Source organism: Bos indicus, chromosome 7 (genome assembly GCF_029378745.1).
Source record: "Bos indicus isolate NIAB-ARS_2022 breed Sahiwal x Tharparkar chromosome 7, NIAB-ARS_B.indTharparkar_mat_pri_1.0, whole genome shotgun sequence".
Lineage (NCBI taxonomy): Eukaryota > Metazoa > Chordata > Mammalia > Artiodactyla > Bovidae > Bos > Bos indicus.
In genome coordinates, this window is record NC_091766.1 from 61,713,252 (window position 1) to 61,731,940 (window position 18,689).

Here is an 18,689-nt window from a genome sequence, read left to right on the forward strand (position 1 = left end):
GAACCCCTCAGGGAGACTGTTAGCATGAATATTCTGTGGTCCTGGCTCTGGGGCACAGCCCAGGAATCAGCATTTTGGACACACACACCCCCCACCCCAAGAAATTCTGCAGCACCTGTAGGTTTCTGATCTGGGCCAGAGAGGTGAAGGGACTTGCCTGAGGCTTCACAGTGAGTTGGAGACCAGATAGAGACTAAAACCGAGGCCTGAAGTTCCTGGTCTGGCCCTTCCTCCTACTCATCAGCTGCCCCTGAGCACCTTAAAGGGATGAAGCCAGGGATGCAGATGACTTTGATGAGCAATGATGCCAGAGCTGCTGGTACCGTTTACAATGCTGTGCTAGGCATTTTACATGGCTTTTCCATTTAATTGCTGAAGGGATATAAAGGGGGACATTTTCCACAGCAACACGATCCCTTAGGACATTTGAGCATCATGTGGCCGATTTTAATGTTGACCTGGAAATGGGAAACCATGACTGAGATGCAGAGATGCGGAGAAGGGAATTTGAAACCACACATCAGGTCATGTGCCCTCCAGACAAAGGTGGTCTGGTGACCTCGTTACCTGGAGACAGGGCAGGCTGGCAAGAGGGAGACACATGTGTCCGCCCACAGGGTGTGTACCTGTTGTGTCTGTGTCAATCTGTCACCTGAGTGCCTGTGTGTCTCCACGTCATGTGTATGGTTGTTCTGTGTGCACACATTGGTGTGTAGGCTCTGCCACCTCTGTGGGTGCACGTGTGTGTGGAGGAGGATATGCTGTTGCCGGCTAGGCTCTCGCCAGCATTAAGGAGGTATTGAGAACGTGAGTGTTGCAGGGTGTGTGTGTGCGTGTGTGCACGCAAATAGTTGCAATGCAGGGGGGTCCCCGAGACCCTGCAGGGCAGAGGTAGAAAGGCCACTTGAGAAAATGTTTTCCTTATTCATGTCCCACCTCCACATTTCATGCACCATCCTCAAACCTGCAGGGTGTGAGCCTGCCTCCGGACCTTAGCCCTAGCAGTTCCCTCTGCCTGGTCTCCCCTGACATGCACAAGCCTCACTCCCTCACCTTCTTCACTTCTTTGCTCAGACGTGACTCCCAGTGACGTCCACTTCGATTACCTTATGTACCTTTGCACACCACTCCCCACCCCATGCCATCTGTGTATCTCCTTTTCCTGCTTTATTCTTCTCTATAGAATTTACCATGTGACTTAGTTGTACAGTTACTCATACGTTTATTATTTGGCTCCCCTGCTAGAATGCAAGCAGGGATTTGTCTATTTCTCTTCATAGCTATGAACAGTGCCTGACCCTTAGCTGGTGAGCAATAAATATCAGTTGAATGAATGAGTTCATGCACCACCTGTACTTACTTGTTTCCTTTAAATTGTCTAACTTTTGTTACTGAGATATCCACTTTTACCTCCCCCTAAGTACTCTTGCCTGGAAAATCCCATGGGCGGAGGAGTCTAGTAGGCTGCAGTCCATGGGGTCATGAAGAGTTGGACATGAACGAGCGACTTCACTTTCACGTCTCACTTTCATGCATTGGAGAAGGAAATGGCAACCCACTCCAGTGTTCTTGCCTGGAGAATCCCAGGGATGGGGAGCCTGGTAGGCTGCCATCTATGGGGTCGCACAGAGTCGGACACGACTGAAGCGACTTAGCAGCAGCAGCAGCAAGCAGTAATATACCTTTGATGTGTTTATTATACTCCTTTTCCAATATACGCGTGAAATTTACATAACTAGTAAGATGTTAAGTATCAGTTCAGTTCAGTCGCTCAGTCGTGTCCGACTCTTTGCGAACCCATGAATTGCAGCATGTCAGGCCTCCCTGTCCATCACCAACTCCCGGAGTTCACTCAGACTCACGTCCATCGAGTCAGTGATGCCATCCAGCCATCTCATCCTCTGTTGTCCCCTTCTCTTCCTGCCCCCAATCCCTCCCAGCATCAGAGTCTTTTCCAGTGAGTCAACTCTTCGCATGAGGTGGCCAAAGTACTGGAGTTTCAGCTTTAGCATCATTCCTTCCAAAGAAATCTCAGGGCTGATCTCCTTGCAGTCCAAGGGACTCTCAAGAGTCTTCTCCAACACCACAGTTCAAAAGCATCAATTCTTCGGCACTCAGCCTTCTTCACAGTCCAACTCTCACATCCATACATGACCACTGGAAAAACCATAGCCTTGACTAGACGGACCTTTGTTGGCAAAGTAACGTCTCTGCTTTTCGATATGCTATCTAGGTTGGTCATAACTTTTCCTTTTGCTCCCACTCAAGGTATGGAGGTGCCACACTCTGGGGATCACTGCTTTCCCAGTGAAGGGGGTAACTTCACTGGGAATCAGAGAAGTCTGATGTCTTCTCTGAAACGCATGGACAAAATGAAGCTCAAAGAAGATCAGGAACTAGTCCAACATCTAGTCCATACTGTGACAGAACAGACACTAGAACCAAATTTTCTGATCTGCTTTCTGATCTCCAGTCTGCTTTCCTTTTGCAGTGTGAAGGACAAGGGGAGGGTGGGGCTGGATGGTTCAGCCTCTCCTCTGGCTGGAGGGGAGCCAGATACACCCAGTAACTGGCGAATGGCATGGGAGGAATTGGTAGCCTTCTGCCCACTCAGGGCTGCAGGACTACATACTGAGTGGTGGGAGCTTCGACCACACCTTCCCTCCCAGGAGTCTTGGGTCTGGGGGCCACTCCAAGGGGGCCTGGGCACTCAAATCCAGCAAGAAACAGACCTGGGATTCAAACCTGATTCTCCCCTGCCACAGCATGTTAGCTAGAGGTTGACACTAGAGCACCTTTGCTGAGAGGATGCTGGAGTGGGAGGGGTGTCAGGGGGAGGGAAAGGTTGCACTGTGCCTGATTGTGAACAGAAGAGGGAGACCAGACCCAGAGATAGCTGGAAGGGGGAAGGAGACATCCAGCAGCCTAGCCTGGGAGAATTATACAGAGGTAGGTTTGTGCAAAGGCTGAATTTAAATCCCCCTCAGGTATGCACAGTGTTTTATGCTATAGAAATAATTTCTGCATTTCATTTGCTCAGCAGTGACTCTGCAAAGCAGATATAATCAGCTCTAGTTTCCTAATAAGGAAGCTGAGACCCAGAGGTGAAGTGACGTACTAAAGGCAACCCTCACAGGATGCTCTGTTGAGCAGGACATGGGAAGGGAACAGGCTGCACCTCTGGTTGGATTTGGTAAAGGAGGGCTGTCTAAGGGAGGGCGGGCAGGCTGAATAGATACAGCAGTGAGAGGGTAGACCACTTAAGATTCCCAGCGCCTTCCTCAGCAGATATGAGTGAACCTGAGACCAAAAGTGAGTTGACAGGGCTAGGGGAGCTGCAGAAAGGCGAGCTGTCTACCCCAGGCCTGCAGTGAGGATGCCTCCTAGGGAGAGGCAGCAGCGTGCCCACCCTCGTCCCCAGGACAGGCTCTGCTCTACAGGGCGGGCAGGGCAGCAAGCTGGGACTGCTGCGTGCTGGGGCCGTCATTATCATTCCTCCAGGGTTTTTTCTCCTCCTTATTTATTTTTCTGTGAGGAAGGAATGTGGGGAATTTACCACAGGGTGCTGGCCTTGCTTTCGGCAGTGCGGCGGCCTCCTCTATGAGAGGGAAGCAGCACAGACAGATGGCTGGGGAGGTGGAGGCGGAGGAGGGTCCCGGCTGAATCTGTGGCCCCAGCAGTGGGGCGGTTATGTAACCCACCCGGAGGCCCAGGGAAGATACCATGGTGCTTCTGGGCTCTGAGCATGAGCCTGCTCATGTACATAGCTCCCTGGAGCTCAACCTGGACCATCCCAGTCACCATCAGCCTCTGGGCAAGCCTAATGAGTGGGGTGTATCCCCCCGTCAGAGGTGCTTTCCTCTCCAGCTGTCTTGACTTGGGTTATGAGTAGAGGTGGGGTAGGGGAGTCAGGTGGGGATTGTCTTGAGCTTTCCAGCCTCCATAAGGCTGCTCCATTGCTTGGAATGCTTCCACAACTCAATCTTTTCAGAAGGAGGGCATATGCCACTTCCTCCAGGAAGACTTCCCAGGTTGCTTCATCCTCATTCATCTCTCTTTTAGGCTCTATGTTCTCCTGGCACTCAATGGAATATTTTGCCTCTTGGATCTAACACTGCCATTTGAGTTTCATCTCCCTTTTCACCTACGGGCTTGTTACTACCTTTCTCTTTCCTTTCCCTGCTTCCTCCAGAAACCACTCTCTAGATCTGGGATCTAGGATCTCAAGGAATCTGAGACCTAGACAAATCTAGAATTCGTCTCCTGGGATGCCTGGTGGAGTAAAATGGGAGGTGGATTTGGATTGTGGGAGCCCTCCTGGGTGATGACCTCTGCTGAGTCTGGAGAGGATGGGAACAGCTATGGCTACAGGCTGCCACAGAACCAAGAGGAAAGGCTATATTTGGGCTTTCCAGTGGCATCAGTGGTAAAGAACCCTCCCACCAATGCAGGCAGATGCGAGATGTGGGTTCGATCCCTGGGTTGGGAAGATCCCTTGGAAGAGCGCATGGCGACCCACTCCAGTATTCTTGCCTGGAGAATCCATGGACAGAGGTGCCTGGAGGGCTACAGTCCATGGGGTCACACAGAGTTGGACATGACTGAAGCGACTTGGTACACCTGGGCTGGGTACTGGGGACCCTGAGATAGACTGGACCCCGCTCTACTTGTGGGAGAGGCACAGGTTGGGGGAAATTCTCTCTCCTCTGCCCTCGCTCACCACTTGTTTGTCTCCTGGATCAAGTGTTTTCTCTGGAAATGTAGGGTGCTGTAGTCCTTTCTGTACACTCAAGGCTCCCTGAGCAGAGAAGATGGAGGCTGCTGAAAGGAGAGGGCTTGGGGGTGGGAGCAGGCCTGGTTCAGCAGGGCTCGACTGGGAGGGGGAGCCTGGGTCTGAGCTTGGCTCCCTGGGAACCAACCCTTTCCAGTTTGCTGTGCATCTGGGGCTGAGCTTGCCTCTACTAGCTAGTAGAGTAGGTGGAAGAAGGTGATGGCTCCTGGCCTTCAGCAGAGGAGGACCACACAGCATCAACCAGCAGTGATCAGTGCCTGTGGACTACAGGGTTAGCTGCTCACCAAGGCCCATGCCAATCTGACCTGGGGGCCCTTGACTTGGCCCACCCATCCTGTGCTGCCTGATCCCAACCCCCTGCCAGCAGGAGATACAGGAGCTGGACCAGTCCCAGCCTCCTTCTCTTTGGGCCTTGGTTCCTTGGCTTCCTCAGTCTGTTTCCTCTAAACCCCGTCCTCTTGGAGGCCCCTGGGCCAGGTGGAACAGGGCAGGAGCATTGATCTAGGAGTCTGAATGGGTTGATGGGAGCTTCCTGGAGGAAGCAGCAATTGGGCTGGGCCTGGGACAGTAGGTGGGGAGACTGTGCTTTGTGGGCAGAGCTCTTAAGAAGGAGGGGCCCGGGCGTGGAATCAGTCCGCCTCCCAGCTCCAGCTCCACTCTGCCTGTCTCTGGCTGGATGGGAGACCTGGGGTGAGTTTGCCGATTCTCTGGTCTTGTTTTGTTCATCCCTAGAACAGCAGAAAGGGGGCCTCCTTTATGAGTTGCCGTGAGGATTCAACAAGAGCACACAAGCTACACCTTTGGCTTGGCAGTGTCTGGAGCAACTCCCTTGGCTGTGGCATCCTCATCGACTTCATCATTTCTGCAAGCCCCCAGGAAAGGTGCAGGGGACAAGGCAGAAGCAGTTGAGACCCTTGCCCCTAGGCTCTTGCGCTCTCTGGGGGAAATCAGACCCAGACCCTGACTGCTGCAAAGCAAGACGTTGGGAGGAGGCAGCACGGCCCATGTGATGGGTCCTGGGCTGGTGCTGGGCAACCCTAGGTTTGAATCCCACCTCTGCCTCTGACTAGCCATGCCACCTTAAGCAAGTCACTTCACCCCTCCGAGTCCATTTCTTCTCTAATGCAGAGCTGAGGGGACCACTGTCCTCCTGGCTGCTGTAAATGAAGGAAAGGCCTGGCATGGGGCATGTGGTGAGCATGCCCTGGAGGAGAACTCTCACTCAAACGAATAATATGCAAAGTGATGAGGTTGTTAAGTGGTGCAGATAAAACCTGGATGATCTGAGGACTGAAGCTATAGAAAGGACAGGAGACAGAGCAGTGTTCTGGGTGGAGGGGTCTGTGCAGACCCATAGCAGAGGCTGGAACTCACAGGGCAGGTGAGGGACATACGCGCCTTTGGACCCCCTGTGACCCTTGCTGAGGATGCAGGGAGCAGTGAGCAAGCTCTTGGGCAAGCCCTGACTGCCAGGATGAGGCCTGGCTGCTTGACGCCCCACGTCCTGGAGAGGAGGAGAGAGGCCTGACACAAGTGGAGTCAGGAGGGAGAAAGATGAATCTGGCAGCTTGGGGCGGGTAGATTGGCGGGGGAGAGACTGGAGGCGGAGAGGCCATTTAAAAGGCTGTTGCAAAATCGGTTTTCCTGATAAAGAGCTAGGCTGAGTCATCTGTGGAGGAGAGAAGTCAGATCCAGCTCCTCTGCGTTGCCGTCGATGTAGGATTTTCCTCTCTGTCAGCTAGTCGATGGGCTGCCTTTCCAGAAGGCTTTCAGAACCGAGGCCGGCTCGGCATCCAGGGGGGCGCAGGACAGCAGGGAGGACCCTGCCAGAGTGAGTAAAGCGAGTCTCGGTGGTTTGGGGTGTGTGACTCAGGGCATAGGGCATCCTTCTCTGGTCTCAGGTCCCCCCGGGGCATTAAGGGAGAGGCATGCAATGACTTCTGCCAGCCTGTTGATGGCAAGGCTGGAGCTAGGTCTGGGGCTCTCCACTTTCATTCCTATCATCTCCCATCTGGCAGTCCTTCTCACCTTAGTATGAATTATTCGCCTCTGAGAAGAGACCTGGCAGTCTGCCGGGACTCAGTCAGGTTGTGCTCACCAGGACTTTGGCGTGGATGGAGAACTCCCCAGGGAAAGGAGCCTGTGTCATTTCCTCCTTTCAGTAGGGAGGATGTGGGGCAGGGGCTGGCAAGGTAGCCAGGCCATTACTCAGGCCCAGTTCATCTTCCTGCCCCCAGCTGAGGCTGAAGTTGTGCAGCGGCCAGCCATTGGTTCTTTCCTGACCCCACAGGGGGGCAGTTTACCCAGCCTGTTTACCTGTCCCATTGCCAAGACTTCCAGGCAGCCACAATGGGCTGTCTCCAGCCAGTCTCCCTTCCTACCTCTGGCTTCCCGACCCTCTCCACCCTGCTTGGGGCCCAGGCACTCCCATTGACGGCAGCCGTGTGAAGAAGCATTTCCTTGAATTCTCTCCCTGTCCTGACCTTCTGCTCTGGCCTCCGTTCACCTGCCCCGCCTCCCTCCTTTGGATCCTCGGTCAAGAGGCCTGATGGTCAGCAGAACAGACAGCTGCCAACAGAAGTGATGGGGTGAGAGAAAGGGCTTATCGCCGCCTGGGCACAGCTCGAATTCAGGTCTCCTGACTCCCCACAGTGCTCTTTCCACTCCACTAGTTTTTTATGTCCTAACAGTCATTTCCCCCTTAGTAACAATGAGTTTATCAGCTCTTCTCTTGAGACGAAGAAGGGGAAGAAAGCATCAGCCACTTTAGGCAGCTGCATATGCAGAGGAGAGAACATCATGGTGGGTGCCGACTGTCAGATGTGGGAACAGAGGGGCCCGCAGATCAGCATCGGAGAGCACTAGAGCCTCTATCCATTCCCCTCCCACCAGAGTCAGGGTCCGGAAGGCAAGGTGGTTAAGAAATGAGATTCAGCAACCAGGCTTGGGAGTTTTGAATCCCAGCTCTGCTATTTACAAGTCATATGACCCTGGGCAGGTTTCTCTGAGCTCTAGTTTCATTTGCAAACTGGGAAGAATAACAGTACTTATTCCTCGTGATTGTTGGGCGGATCGAAGGAGATGATGGGCATAAAGTGCATGGCGCAGCACATTACAGTGGGCCGCTGAGGGCTCAGTCATTGCAGCAGCCACTGCGAGCTTCACTCTAGGGGTGTACTCAGGGCTTCTTATTCCCCTTCCCCACTTAGGGATTCAACCCTGTCAGACCCAGGTCTCCTGACCCTGGGGCAGCTCTGCCCTCATCCCTGCATCTCCAGAAGGGTCGGTCTTTCAAGGATCACCACTGAAGAGGCTGGGAGAAGAGGGGGGTGTTACGGCTTTTACGGGTGCAAGAAGACTGGGGGCTCAACAAGGGGACTACCCGCTGTGGGCCACAGCCATCTCTTGTGTCTCTGACACTGGGGACCACAATCTTGAACCCAGCTGGCTGGGGCATCACCAGGGGTGGCAGTTCCCTAGTCTGGGGAATTTGGGATGGAGCTGCCGCCCCTGATGCCCTGCAGTGGGGGGACCTGAGGTGCCTGTAGTTGGCCCAGCCCCCCATTCTCTCAGCTTTGTTTGTGCAGGGTGGCAAAAGTCGTCTGGATTGCTGGCTGGGCCTGGTCCAAGCCTCCTGCCAAATTCCTTTTCCATGGAGTCACTGCGGGCTTGGATGGGGGTACGGGAGCTCCCTCGGAGGCAGGGCTGTCTCACCCCCTGGCCTTTTCTGCTGGGTTCCTCTGGTCTGGGAACAGTAGCGGGGGGAAGGGTTCCAGGCTGGCTGGAGGTCAGCAGACCAGGTCCTGGCCCATGGCCTTCTCTCTGACCCTCTCCCTCTCTAAAGCCTCCCAGGCCAGCTTCTCCCTGAGGGCCCTTCATGCTCTGACACTGGAGCATTTTCTAGCCCTGTGACCCTGAGAACCAGCCTTGGGATAGGACTGAAACAGAGAAGCGAAGAGAAAAACAAAACAGAAGCACAGAGGCTTTGGAAGGTCTGAATTATACACACACTGAGGCCCTGTCTAGGAGCTTGGCACTGTGGAAACTGCTGGCTGGAAAGCCTGGTGCTCCCTAGAGTCCTGAGAGCCAGGGGTGAGCCCAGCCCGCCCCTGCTTTCCGGCTCTGTGACCTTGGGCATTATCTCTGAGCCTTGGTTTTCTCGTCACTAAAAAGTGAATCATAGGGGCTTCCCTGGTGGCTCAGTGGTAAAGAATCTGCCTGCCAGTGTAGGAGACACAGGTTTGATCCCTGATCTGGGAAGATCCCACATGCCGAGGAGCAACTGAGCTCATGTGCTACAACTGCCGAGTCTGTGCTCTAGAGCCTGGGAGCCGCAACTGCTGAGCCCAAATGCCACAGCTAGAGAGTAGCCCCCACTCCCCACAACTAGAGAAAACACACATAGCAACAAAGATTCAGCACAGCCAAAAATAAATAAAAAGGTTTTGTTTTTTTTAAGTGAATGATAGTAATTTGTGCTTCATAGAATCGTTTCAGAAATTAAATAAGATAGTATGTGTGAAGTCCATGTCTGGGTACACAGTAAGAGCCCAATCAGTATGCGCTACGATGGCTGCAGCTGTGTCATAAGAGCTGCTGGTGGGCCCAGGGATGTTTACCCTTACTGTGCCCTGTGGGATGGGACTTGTGGCTGAAGTCTCTGCAGGGCTGTAAGTTGGAAAGAGAAAGCTCTTTATCTGTGTGGCGGTGGGGGGCAGAGTCATGTCAAGAGGTGGGAGTTAACATAAGGAGTGACTTTAGAGCTGAAGAATATTAATTAGTAGAAGGCACATCCTTAGGTTAGTGAGCACCCTGCCAGTTGAGTGTGTAAGGTTTAGACACTCAGGGACGTGGTTTCAGGGGTGCAGGAATTGTGTGGGGCGGTGGACACGGTGACAGCCATCCCTGAGATTCTGAGGTTCTGTGACTTGGGGCAGTGATCCCTGCCTGCCGATCACTCTGGAATCCCCTGCTGTGTGACCATTAGAGAGTCATATCCCCTCAGGACTATGATCTGTGGAATGAATCTCTTTTGCTAGAAGCAGCTCTGACCCCTTCCAGGGAGTCACGTGGGGTCACCAACTGCCAGCTCCATTCCAGGGAAGCATGAGGCCTCTGTCCTGTCTACTTGGGCTGAAAGGCAATGACCTCCCTGGCATCTGTGACCTCATCATAGCTTCCAATCCCTAATGTCAGTGCTTTTATTGCCTTCTTCTCAATTAAGGGAACTGTCTCCGAGAGGAGCAGTCACTTGCTAAGGTCACACAGCTAGCAAATAGCAGAGCCTGGATTTGGCCCGGGAGGCCTGGTTTCTAAGCAGAGCAGAGGAGAGGGACATGGCATGAGCTGAGCAACTCCTCCTGTGTGGCTGGCCTGCCCCTACCTAAGTTCCCCCCCGGGAAGCAGCCTGGCTCAACCTTCAAAGCTGTCATCTTTTATCGATGGGGTGATCTAGGCAGGAGAGGAGCCCTACCACGAGCAAAACAGGTATCAGGGGCACATGGGGCAGGCTGTGTTATAGCTGTTCTGCACAGGTGGGCACAGGTGTATATGGTAGGGAGCCAGGTGGTGATGGGAGGAGGGAAGGAGGAGGCTGGGGCCAGAGAGCCTGTGGCCGCTTGAACTGGCTGTTGGCAGTCATTGTGCTCTGTGTGTGCCTCCCCTGGAGTGAGCTCCACCTTGAGTCATCTCCAGACCTTGATTTCTTCATCTATAAAATGGGGCTGATAGTGAAAAAGCTCCTTTGTAAGGGCCCTTCCAGCTCTGAGAGTCCATGAATTCTGAGCCTTGCTGGCAAGATGCCTAGGAAAACTGTCCTGGGAGACCCACTCAGCATGTCACGGCCAGTGCTAATAAGGGCAAGGTAGGAGGGAGGGCCAGGTCAGATTCCTCAAGAACTAATTAGCTTCCTCAGTGGGGAGGGGTGACAAAGGGAGCAACTTTCCCAGCCGCCGACTGAGCTGCTAGCCCTGGCCAGAGCCTGTGCCATCCATCTGTGCACGGGGCCATTTGTTCACGTGTCCATTTCTTCATTCCTTACTCAAGAAACACAAAGTGAACACTGACTTTGTGCCAGCTGGGCACTGGCAATAGAAAGAGGAATGGTGGCCTGTGGTGAATTTACAGATTACTAGGGCCTGACCCCACCTGATCCCTGACCTCAGGCCCCAGACTGAACCCTGACTTCCACCGACTCTGTCCCCTGTAATTCCCAAAAGGGACCTCTGGGACAAGCAGGCGGCTTGAGCCTGTGCTGTGGCCCACACAGAGCTGGTTCTGACTTGAGCCTTGCCACCCTTTGCTGTGTGATCTTGGGTGAGTTACTTACAAGTCTCTGGACCTCATTTTCCATTTCTGTAAAATAGGGGTTTCTAGGGTTCTTGTGAGGATAAGATGAGGTAATGTGCTGTTCTAGTATAGTCACTGCTGAAATTAGCTCAATTTATTACTTTTATAACATTAAAGTGTGAGAATTTTTAAATGATTGTTTAAATGAAAACGGGAAGAAATTTTTTCAAGGACTTGTAAGAAACCATTAACGGTTGCTACCTGATTTGTGACATGGAGCACTTGGAGGGAAAGGAACTTTTTTTCACCATATACCTTTTTATGTGTTTAATTTTTTTTTAGTCCATGTAAATGCATCACCTATTCTAAAAAGGGAAAGCATTAGTATTAACAGATGGCTATACTCTGAGTTTGAAAGTATAAACGGCCCTAAAAGATGCAGAGATGTCCTGCCAGTTCATTCATGCAGATAGTAATGCTTCCTGAGTGCTCACTTTTTGCCAGGCATTATTCTAGGGCCCAGGGTTAGGGGATGAACAAGTCAAAAAAGGTCATTTCCCCCTCAGAGCTTATGTTCTAGGCAGGGAGATGGATAATAGACAAGGAAACTTATAAAGAAGATAATACTGAATTGTGTTGAACGCTATGAAGAAAACAAAGAGATGGGTTAGGAAAGGGTAGGGCTGATTATAGAGGAAGACCCCCCCCCCCCCACCCCAGAGAGGTGAGTCCTGAGTGATAAGAAGGAACATGGAATCCCCCTGGGAAAAGACCATTCCAAGTAGAGGGAACCGCAGGCACAAAGGCCCTGGGTCAGGAGCAAACCTGTCATTTTCAAGGCCCAGAACGTCAACCTGGGCAGAGCCCAGTGAGAGAGAAGGGTGGCATAAGACACGTCCAGGATGTAGTAGGGCCTTGACTGCTGGGGTGAGGTGTACTTGCTGAGTCTGGGAAAGTGCCTTGTCAACAACCTTCAGGGGCAATCCAAACAAGGGGTCGGTGAATACTGAAAGGGTAATCCAGGAAGGTTTTACACAGTGGCATTTGAGCTGGGCCATAGTGGTTGGGTCAGGGATCTTTATGAGGAGAGGAGGTTCTAGGAAACGGTGAGTAAAGATCAAATTCCAGAGGAAAAGGCCACTTGTAGTTGGGCAGCACGGGTGACCATCTGTCTGTCTGTGTACCGCTGTGGCTCTGCAATCCCATATGCTAACTGGGCCTCTGTCCCTCCCGCAGCGCTGGGCCGGAGTACTAGCCTCACCGAGAAGGATCTAAAAGAGGCCAAGGCGAGGAGCCAGCAGATCGCTGCCCAGCTGACCACCCCTCCCAGCTCCAACTCCCGTGGAGTCCAGCTCTTCAACAGGCGCCGGCAGAGGGTGAACGAGTTCACCTTGGAGAGCCACGGCCAGAGGGGACCGAAGTCTAGCCAGGAGCCCCTCAGAGTGCCCCCCGCCAGCCCTACAGGCCATGCCCCGGGGCTCAGCCTGAGTTCCACCTCGCTCCCTGAGCCAGGCCCTCCGAGAAACCCCGCCTGCCAGAGCGCTGACACAGGGGTCCCCAGTCACAGCATGGAGGGCTGCTCGGAGGAAGCCAGCCTGCTCCGGCACCTGGAGAAGATGGCCAGTGAGGAGGAGGAGGTGCCTCTGGTGGTTTATCTAAAGGAGAATGCAGCCCTGCTGACGGCCAACGGGCTCCACCTGTCCCAGAACAGAGAAGCCCAGCAGAGTCCCCCAACCCCACCTCCGGAGGAGGTCCACAGCCCGGCTGCAGATGCCAACCAAAACCTTCCCTCAACCGGCACCACGCTTGTCACGCCAGCTTCTAATGGCAACCACAGCCTGCCAGCCACAGATGTCAATCAGAACCTATCGGCAGCCATCACCCCACAGAGCCTGCCGCTCTCCAGCGTCCAACAGAATTCTTCCGAGGTGCAGCTCCCTCCTAATGACGTGGTGCCAGATTTCAAACCCAGCACCCAGTGTGCTGGCGGGCAACCCCAGGAGCCAGCCGTGGAGGTGAGATCCAGCACGCTCCTAATTGATAAGGTATCAGCTCCACCTACCGCCACCAGCACCTTCTCTAGAGAAGTTACTCCCATCTCCAGCTCCAGGCCCCTGGGCCCAGATTTCATGTCCAGCTCCCTGCTCATTGATGTCCAGCTTGGAGCCCCAGTGGTGTCCACAGAGCAAGAGATGTCCGGGCGGACAACTGCCACCACGCCCACCAAACTGTACAGCGAGGTCCACCTCACGCTGGCCAAGCCTCCATCCGTGGTCAATAGGACGGCCAGGCCCTTTGGGATCCAGGCGCCGGGCAGCACTGGTCAGATGGAGCGAAGCCCCATGGTAGAGAGACGACATCGTGGGGAGAAGACCCCCGTCCCCCAGCCCCCCAGTGTGGCAGACAGGAGCCCCCGGCCACAGAGACACGTAATATCCCACAGCCCCATGCTGGAGAGGAGGCCCGTGGCACAGCGAAGCCCCGCCTTGGAGAGACGCCCCCTGGGAAACTTCACCCCACCACCCACCTATGCTGAGACCTTGTCCACAGCCCCTCTGACTTCCGGGGTTAGGTCTCCCCCATCTTATTCTGCCCTGTACCCCAGCTCCGACTCCAAGCCTTCTCATCTAAAGGGCCAGGCAGTCCCTGCCAGCAAGACGGGCATTTTGGAGGAGTCGATGGCCCGCAGGGGCAGCCGGAAATCCATGTTCACCTTCGTGGAGAAGCCCAAGGTGACCCCGAATCCAGACCTGCTGGACCTGGTACAGACGGCTGATGAGAAGCGCAGGCAGAGGGACCAGGGGGAGGCAGGCCTGGAGGAGGAGCCCTTCGCCCTTGGGGCCGAGGCCTCCAACTTCCAGCAGGAGCCCGCACCCCGGGACAGGGCCAGCCCTGCCGACGCCGAGGAGACCATCCCCGAGTGGGCCTCCTGCCTCAAGTCACCGCGCATCCAGGCCAAGCCGAAGCCCAAACCCAACCAGAACCTCTCGGAGGCCTCGGGGAAGGGGGCTGAGCTCTACGCCCGCCGCCAGTCCCGGATGGAGAAGTATGTCATCGAGTCTTCGGGCCATGCTGAGCTGGCCCGCTGCCCGTCACCCACCATGTCCCTGCCTTCATCCTGGAAGTACTCCACCAACACACCTGGCGGCACCTTCCGAGTAGCCTCCCGGAGCCCGGCTCGGACCCCACCTGCCTCGCTCTTCCACGGATACCTGCCCGAGAATGGGGTCCTGCGTCCAGAGCCCACCAAGCAGCCGCCCTACCAACTGCGGCCCTCGCTCTTCGTCCTCTCACCCATCAAAGAACCTGCCAAGGCTTCGCCTAGAGCCGCCTCGCCTGCCAAGCCCAGCTCCCTGGACCTGGTGCCCAGCCTGCCCAAGGCGGCTCTCCCACCGTCACCTGCCCTGCCTCGGCCCTCCCGCTCCTACACCACCACTGGCCAGGATGGCCTCCAGCCCACCGCAGTGAGCCCCACCTACAGCAGTGATATCTCGCCTGTGTCACCCTCCAGGGCATGGTCTCCCCGAGCCAAGCAAGCCCCCAGGCCCTCCTTCTCCACCCGGAATGCGGGGATCGAGGCTCAGGTGTGGAAGCCATCCTTCTGCTTCAAGTAACGGACCCCGCAGGGATCCCACTGCCTGTCCGAGCCCCTGTCCGGGGACCGGATGGAGAGCAGGAAGTGGCACGGGGCTGAGTCAGGAATACGGGGACTCAGGGCTGACGCTGCCACCAGCTAGGTTTGTGCCGTTTGGGCAAGTCACCTCCCCTCTCTGAGCTATCACAGCCCCTTCCCTCCCGCGAGGTGGCTGGACTCCACGTCTGAGAGATCTGAAGTCTGCTACCAGTGGGGAGAAGGGTCACAGAGAGAGGACCACTTGGCCGGCCCTAGTGAGACTGGGGGCTTCTTCACCTGGCCTTTGTGAGCTGTAGGGCTGCCAGCGTCTTGCTGAGGAAAGGCCTAGAGGGGCCCTAACAGGGGCTTCTGCAGCACACAGAGCTTGCCCTTGCGGTGAGACGGTCCAGCCCAGGGCCCGCCGCCCCAGTGGGCTGTCCTCGCCGTGGCCCTGGCTCCTGCCTCTTTCTGCCTGTTGCTGGATTCTCACCTGCACGGGTCTGTCTCTTCCACCTCTGCCTTCCGGACACTGTTTCCTCTCCGCTGCTTCAGAGACCTCTGCCTCGGCCTCCACACTATCTCCTCTCCCGGGTTCTGCTGGATGAGGACTCAGCCCGCCACTGCTGGCTGACGCTTTTCTTCTGCCCCTCTGCTCAGCTGCCTTCACGCCCTCTTCGAACATCTGGCTCTGCTTTCTAGACAGCTTATGCAGTTCATCCCAGACCTCAGTCCTGGTTCCACCTGGCTTGCCCTCACTGTTCTGGGGTGTGGGAGGTCCCCAGGGATCCCCAAGAGAGAGCCCAGGAGAAGGCTCTGCAGAGGTGGGTGTGCAGCTGGGAGAGAGGTCCCTAGAAATAGATCCATTGGCTATTTTGGTTTCACCCTCAGCCCAGATCTGCACGGCTGAAAGAACTCATCTACATGCCACAGAAAGGGGCCCCAAGGAGAGAGGCATCTCGGCCCCCCATTTGCTGTGTGACTTTGGTCAAGTCACTTTCCCTTCCTGGGCCTCAGCTTTCTCATAAACACAATGAGGGCCCTCCTAGCTGTGACAGTCTGTGAGAAATGAGAGAGCGGGACAGGCTGGTACTTTGGGAGAAAGGTCCTGTAAGTGACAAGAGAGTCCCCTGGGAAGAGAGGGGAAGGAAATTAGGACAAAGGTGTCCTAGGTGTCCAGAGATGTCCTAGATGGGAAGTAGATGTCTGTCAGGGCATCCGGGGAGGGTGTGGCTAGGAGGCCAGGAAATCAGAAGTTTAGGCTCGGGTTCAGGATTGCCTGGAGACAGACCATGGGAGCACAGCAAGGGCCAGGGCGGGAGCACAGCAAGGGCCAGGGCGGGAGCACGGCAGCCCAGGGAGGGGACCGAGGAGACCTTGAGGTCTGGAGGAAAAGGCTGGGACTTAGGAGATCTGGATTCTAAAATATGGCCTCCATGTGTATCTTTGGGTCTTAGTTTCCCCCTTGATACTGTGAGGGCTTTGAGTCAGGTAGCCTGAGATCCTTCCCATCTCTGACACCTTTGATGTGCTGCGGCCCCCAAAAACCACGTTTTGTGGGGGCGAGAAAATATAGACGCAAGAGGCAGAATTCAGATGGAAGCCTCCCAAGACCGGGGGCTGAGCGCCACCCACCCTCTCTTTCCTAGCCCTATTTCTGGGCTCCCCAGCGGATCAAGGGGTGGTGGAGGCGGTGCCTGTGCTGGGCTGAGCCTGCAGTTTTCGTGAGCTCTCCGCTCGTTGCCATGGGAACCGGGGGTGCCTTCCCAGTGAGTTCATTCTGCCCAGAACGTGGGGGCATGTGTGGGGGAGTCATGAGTGAGCTCAGCTCCTTCATGCCAAGCCCCTCCCAGGACAGAGTGAAGGCCGTGCTCCGGACCCCTGCTCCCTTCGACCCCCGAGGGCCAGCAATGGAAGAGCCCACCCTCCATCCTGCAGTTCCTTCGGCCAGGCTGTCTGAGCTCTGCCCTCAACTTTGTTCTCTCTCCTGTTCTCAATACACTCTGCCTCAAATCTGTCTCGCTTCTTCTTTTCTTCCATGCTCACTGGCTGGTGGTCTGGGCCCTCTCCCTCCTCCCCGATTCTGGCCTGGGAAGTGGGGTGGGACTGTCCAGTTACTGTGTGTGAGCCTGTGGTGAGAGTCCGCATGCTGCCTGCATCTGCTGAGTGTCTGGATCTGCTGTGGGTACAGATGTGTGCTGGCTTGGAAGTAAGGGCTCCCTTCTCTCTTCCCCAGGTCAAGCACTCAGGGAACCAAAATCCCTTGGAAGACATGTTCTGTTTCCTCCTTCCTTTGGAGTTTGGCCAAAAAGTCTGTAGATGGGAAAAACCCACACTCCTTATGGTCCAGATTTATTTGAAATCTTTATAAGTGCCTTTAGCCAGAGCATGTACACTTTTTTTTCCCCCTTAGTTTCCCTCAGCATCCCACTCTCCCATTATCTAAATCTGGGAGCTTCCCAGTCATCACTGCATACAATAAGTTTCTTCCCCTTATGGAGCCAAACAAACTGCCATCGAGAGCCAGAAAAAATGGGTTCCAGCCTCATATCTGCACCTGACTCCTTGTGTGACCTTAGACAACCCCTAGGCCCCAGTCTCCCCTTCCACGCAAAGAGAGGATTACAGAAGCTGTGGGCTAGCTGGCTGTCTTTGGTCTCTGATATTCCTCTTTGCTCTACTCATGCCCACCTCACACACATGCCCTGCTTTGGGGCTGGTGCTGGGTTAAGTGGGTGCTCATTTCTGAATTTTCACCCATGTGCATTTCCAGGAAGCTCTGAGGTAGATGATGAATTGAGATCTTTTTCAGAAAGTGAGTAATTCTGATTGCCTGCAGCATTTTTGTATTATGTACTCCCCCCACCCAGGTGCACATGCACACGGACACACACACAGTCAGTACCCAGCCAGGGCAGTCCTGATGAGGTCAGGCCTTGACCCAAAACCAAAAGCTGAGGCCTTGCTCGCCACTGCCCCCAACTTCCAACCCACACATTCTGAGAAGTAAGTTCTGTTACTCCTTCCACTTACTGGCCCTAGCCTTCCCTTGAAGCCACCAAAGGCAAAGGCAGTCCTTAGAGATGTCAGACAGTTATCATAGCTCCTCCTGCCTCAGCCCGCTCTTTTCCTGGCTGAAAGCCCTGGTTCCTCTGCCTTAGTGCTTGTTGATAGGCTTGGATCATGAACTCTTGGGCCCACTTCCCACAGCCCAGCTGATTGAAAGATTCCTGAGATGGCTCACAGACAGCAGCTCGCACTGTCTCTGGCTCATATACACAACTGTGACCCTGGAATAAAAGGGGTGGAGCCCATGCTGAGCTTTAACTTTCCTACTTGATGATTGGAGCCTTGGATGTCCCCAGGAGGTCCCTAATATTACCAATCCCATGAAAACTCTTTAGACTGTGATACATTCCTCTTTAGGTTAAAAGTCTCCATTTCTGAGTCTGGGCCCATCTAGTAGCTGCTGCCTTGTTTGGAGAAGACAAATAATTTACCGTTTCTTTTTAATTGAGAGAAATGAGATTCTGACTAGCTGAGAGGTTGACTGGTTAGGCTGTGAAAGTTTACTGATTGGATGAGAGAATGGAGCTTATGAGTGGTTCTAGATTTTGACTGGGTAGGAGACACTGAACAGACCAGCTAGTTCTGGACTCAGAGATGACTGCTGGTTAGTTTGGATTTGATTGCAGACTGATTGGACTGACTTTTGCTGGAATCTGATTGGCTAAACAGATGGATGGTTTAGTATAGTAGTCCTCAACCTAAACAGATGGATGGTTTAGTATAGTAGTCCTCAACCTTTTTGGTACCAAGGGCTGGTTTTGTGGATGACAATTTTTCCGCCAGGTGGGAAGGGGTGGGAGTGGGATATGGCTTTGGGATGATTCAAGGGCAGTAAGGTTCATACTCTTATGAGAATCTAATGCTTCTGCTGATCTGAGAGGAGGCAGATCTCAAGGGGTAATGTGAGCAATGGGGGGCAGGGGGTGACTG

At 54.4% G+C, this 18,689-nt stretch overlaps 1 protein-coding gene across 3 annotated transcripts in view; it reads left to right on the top strand.

The window, feature by feature from the left end:
* The window catches only part of SYNPO (synaptopodin), a 38,506-nt gene that overhangs the window by 15,798 nt on the left and 4,019 nt on the right, over positions 1-18,689 (top strand). For 2 of the 3 annotated variants that reach the window (XM_070793857.1, XM_070793858.1), the window contains exon 2: positions 12,317-14,664. In XM_070793857.1, coding sequence (XP_070649958.1) covers positions 12,317-14,664 — 2,348 coding nt within the window. Of the gene's footprint in view, positions 1-6,488; positions 6,624-12,316; positions 14,665-18,689 lie in introns of those variants that run through there. The other variant, XM_070793860.1, reaches the window with a different exon arrangement.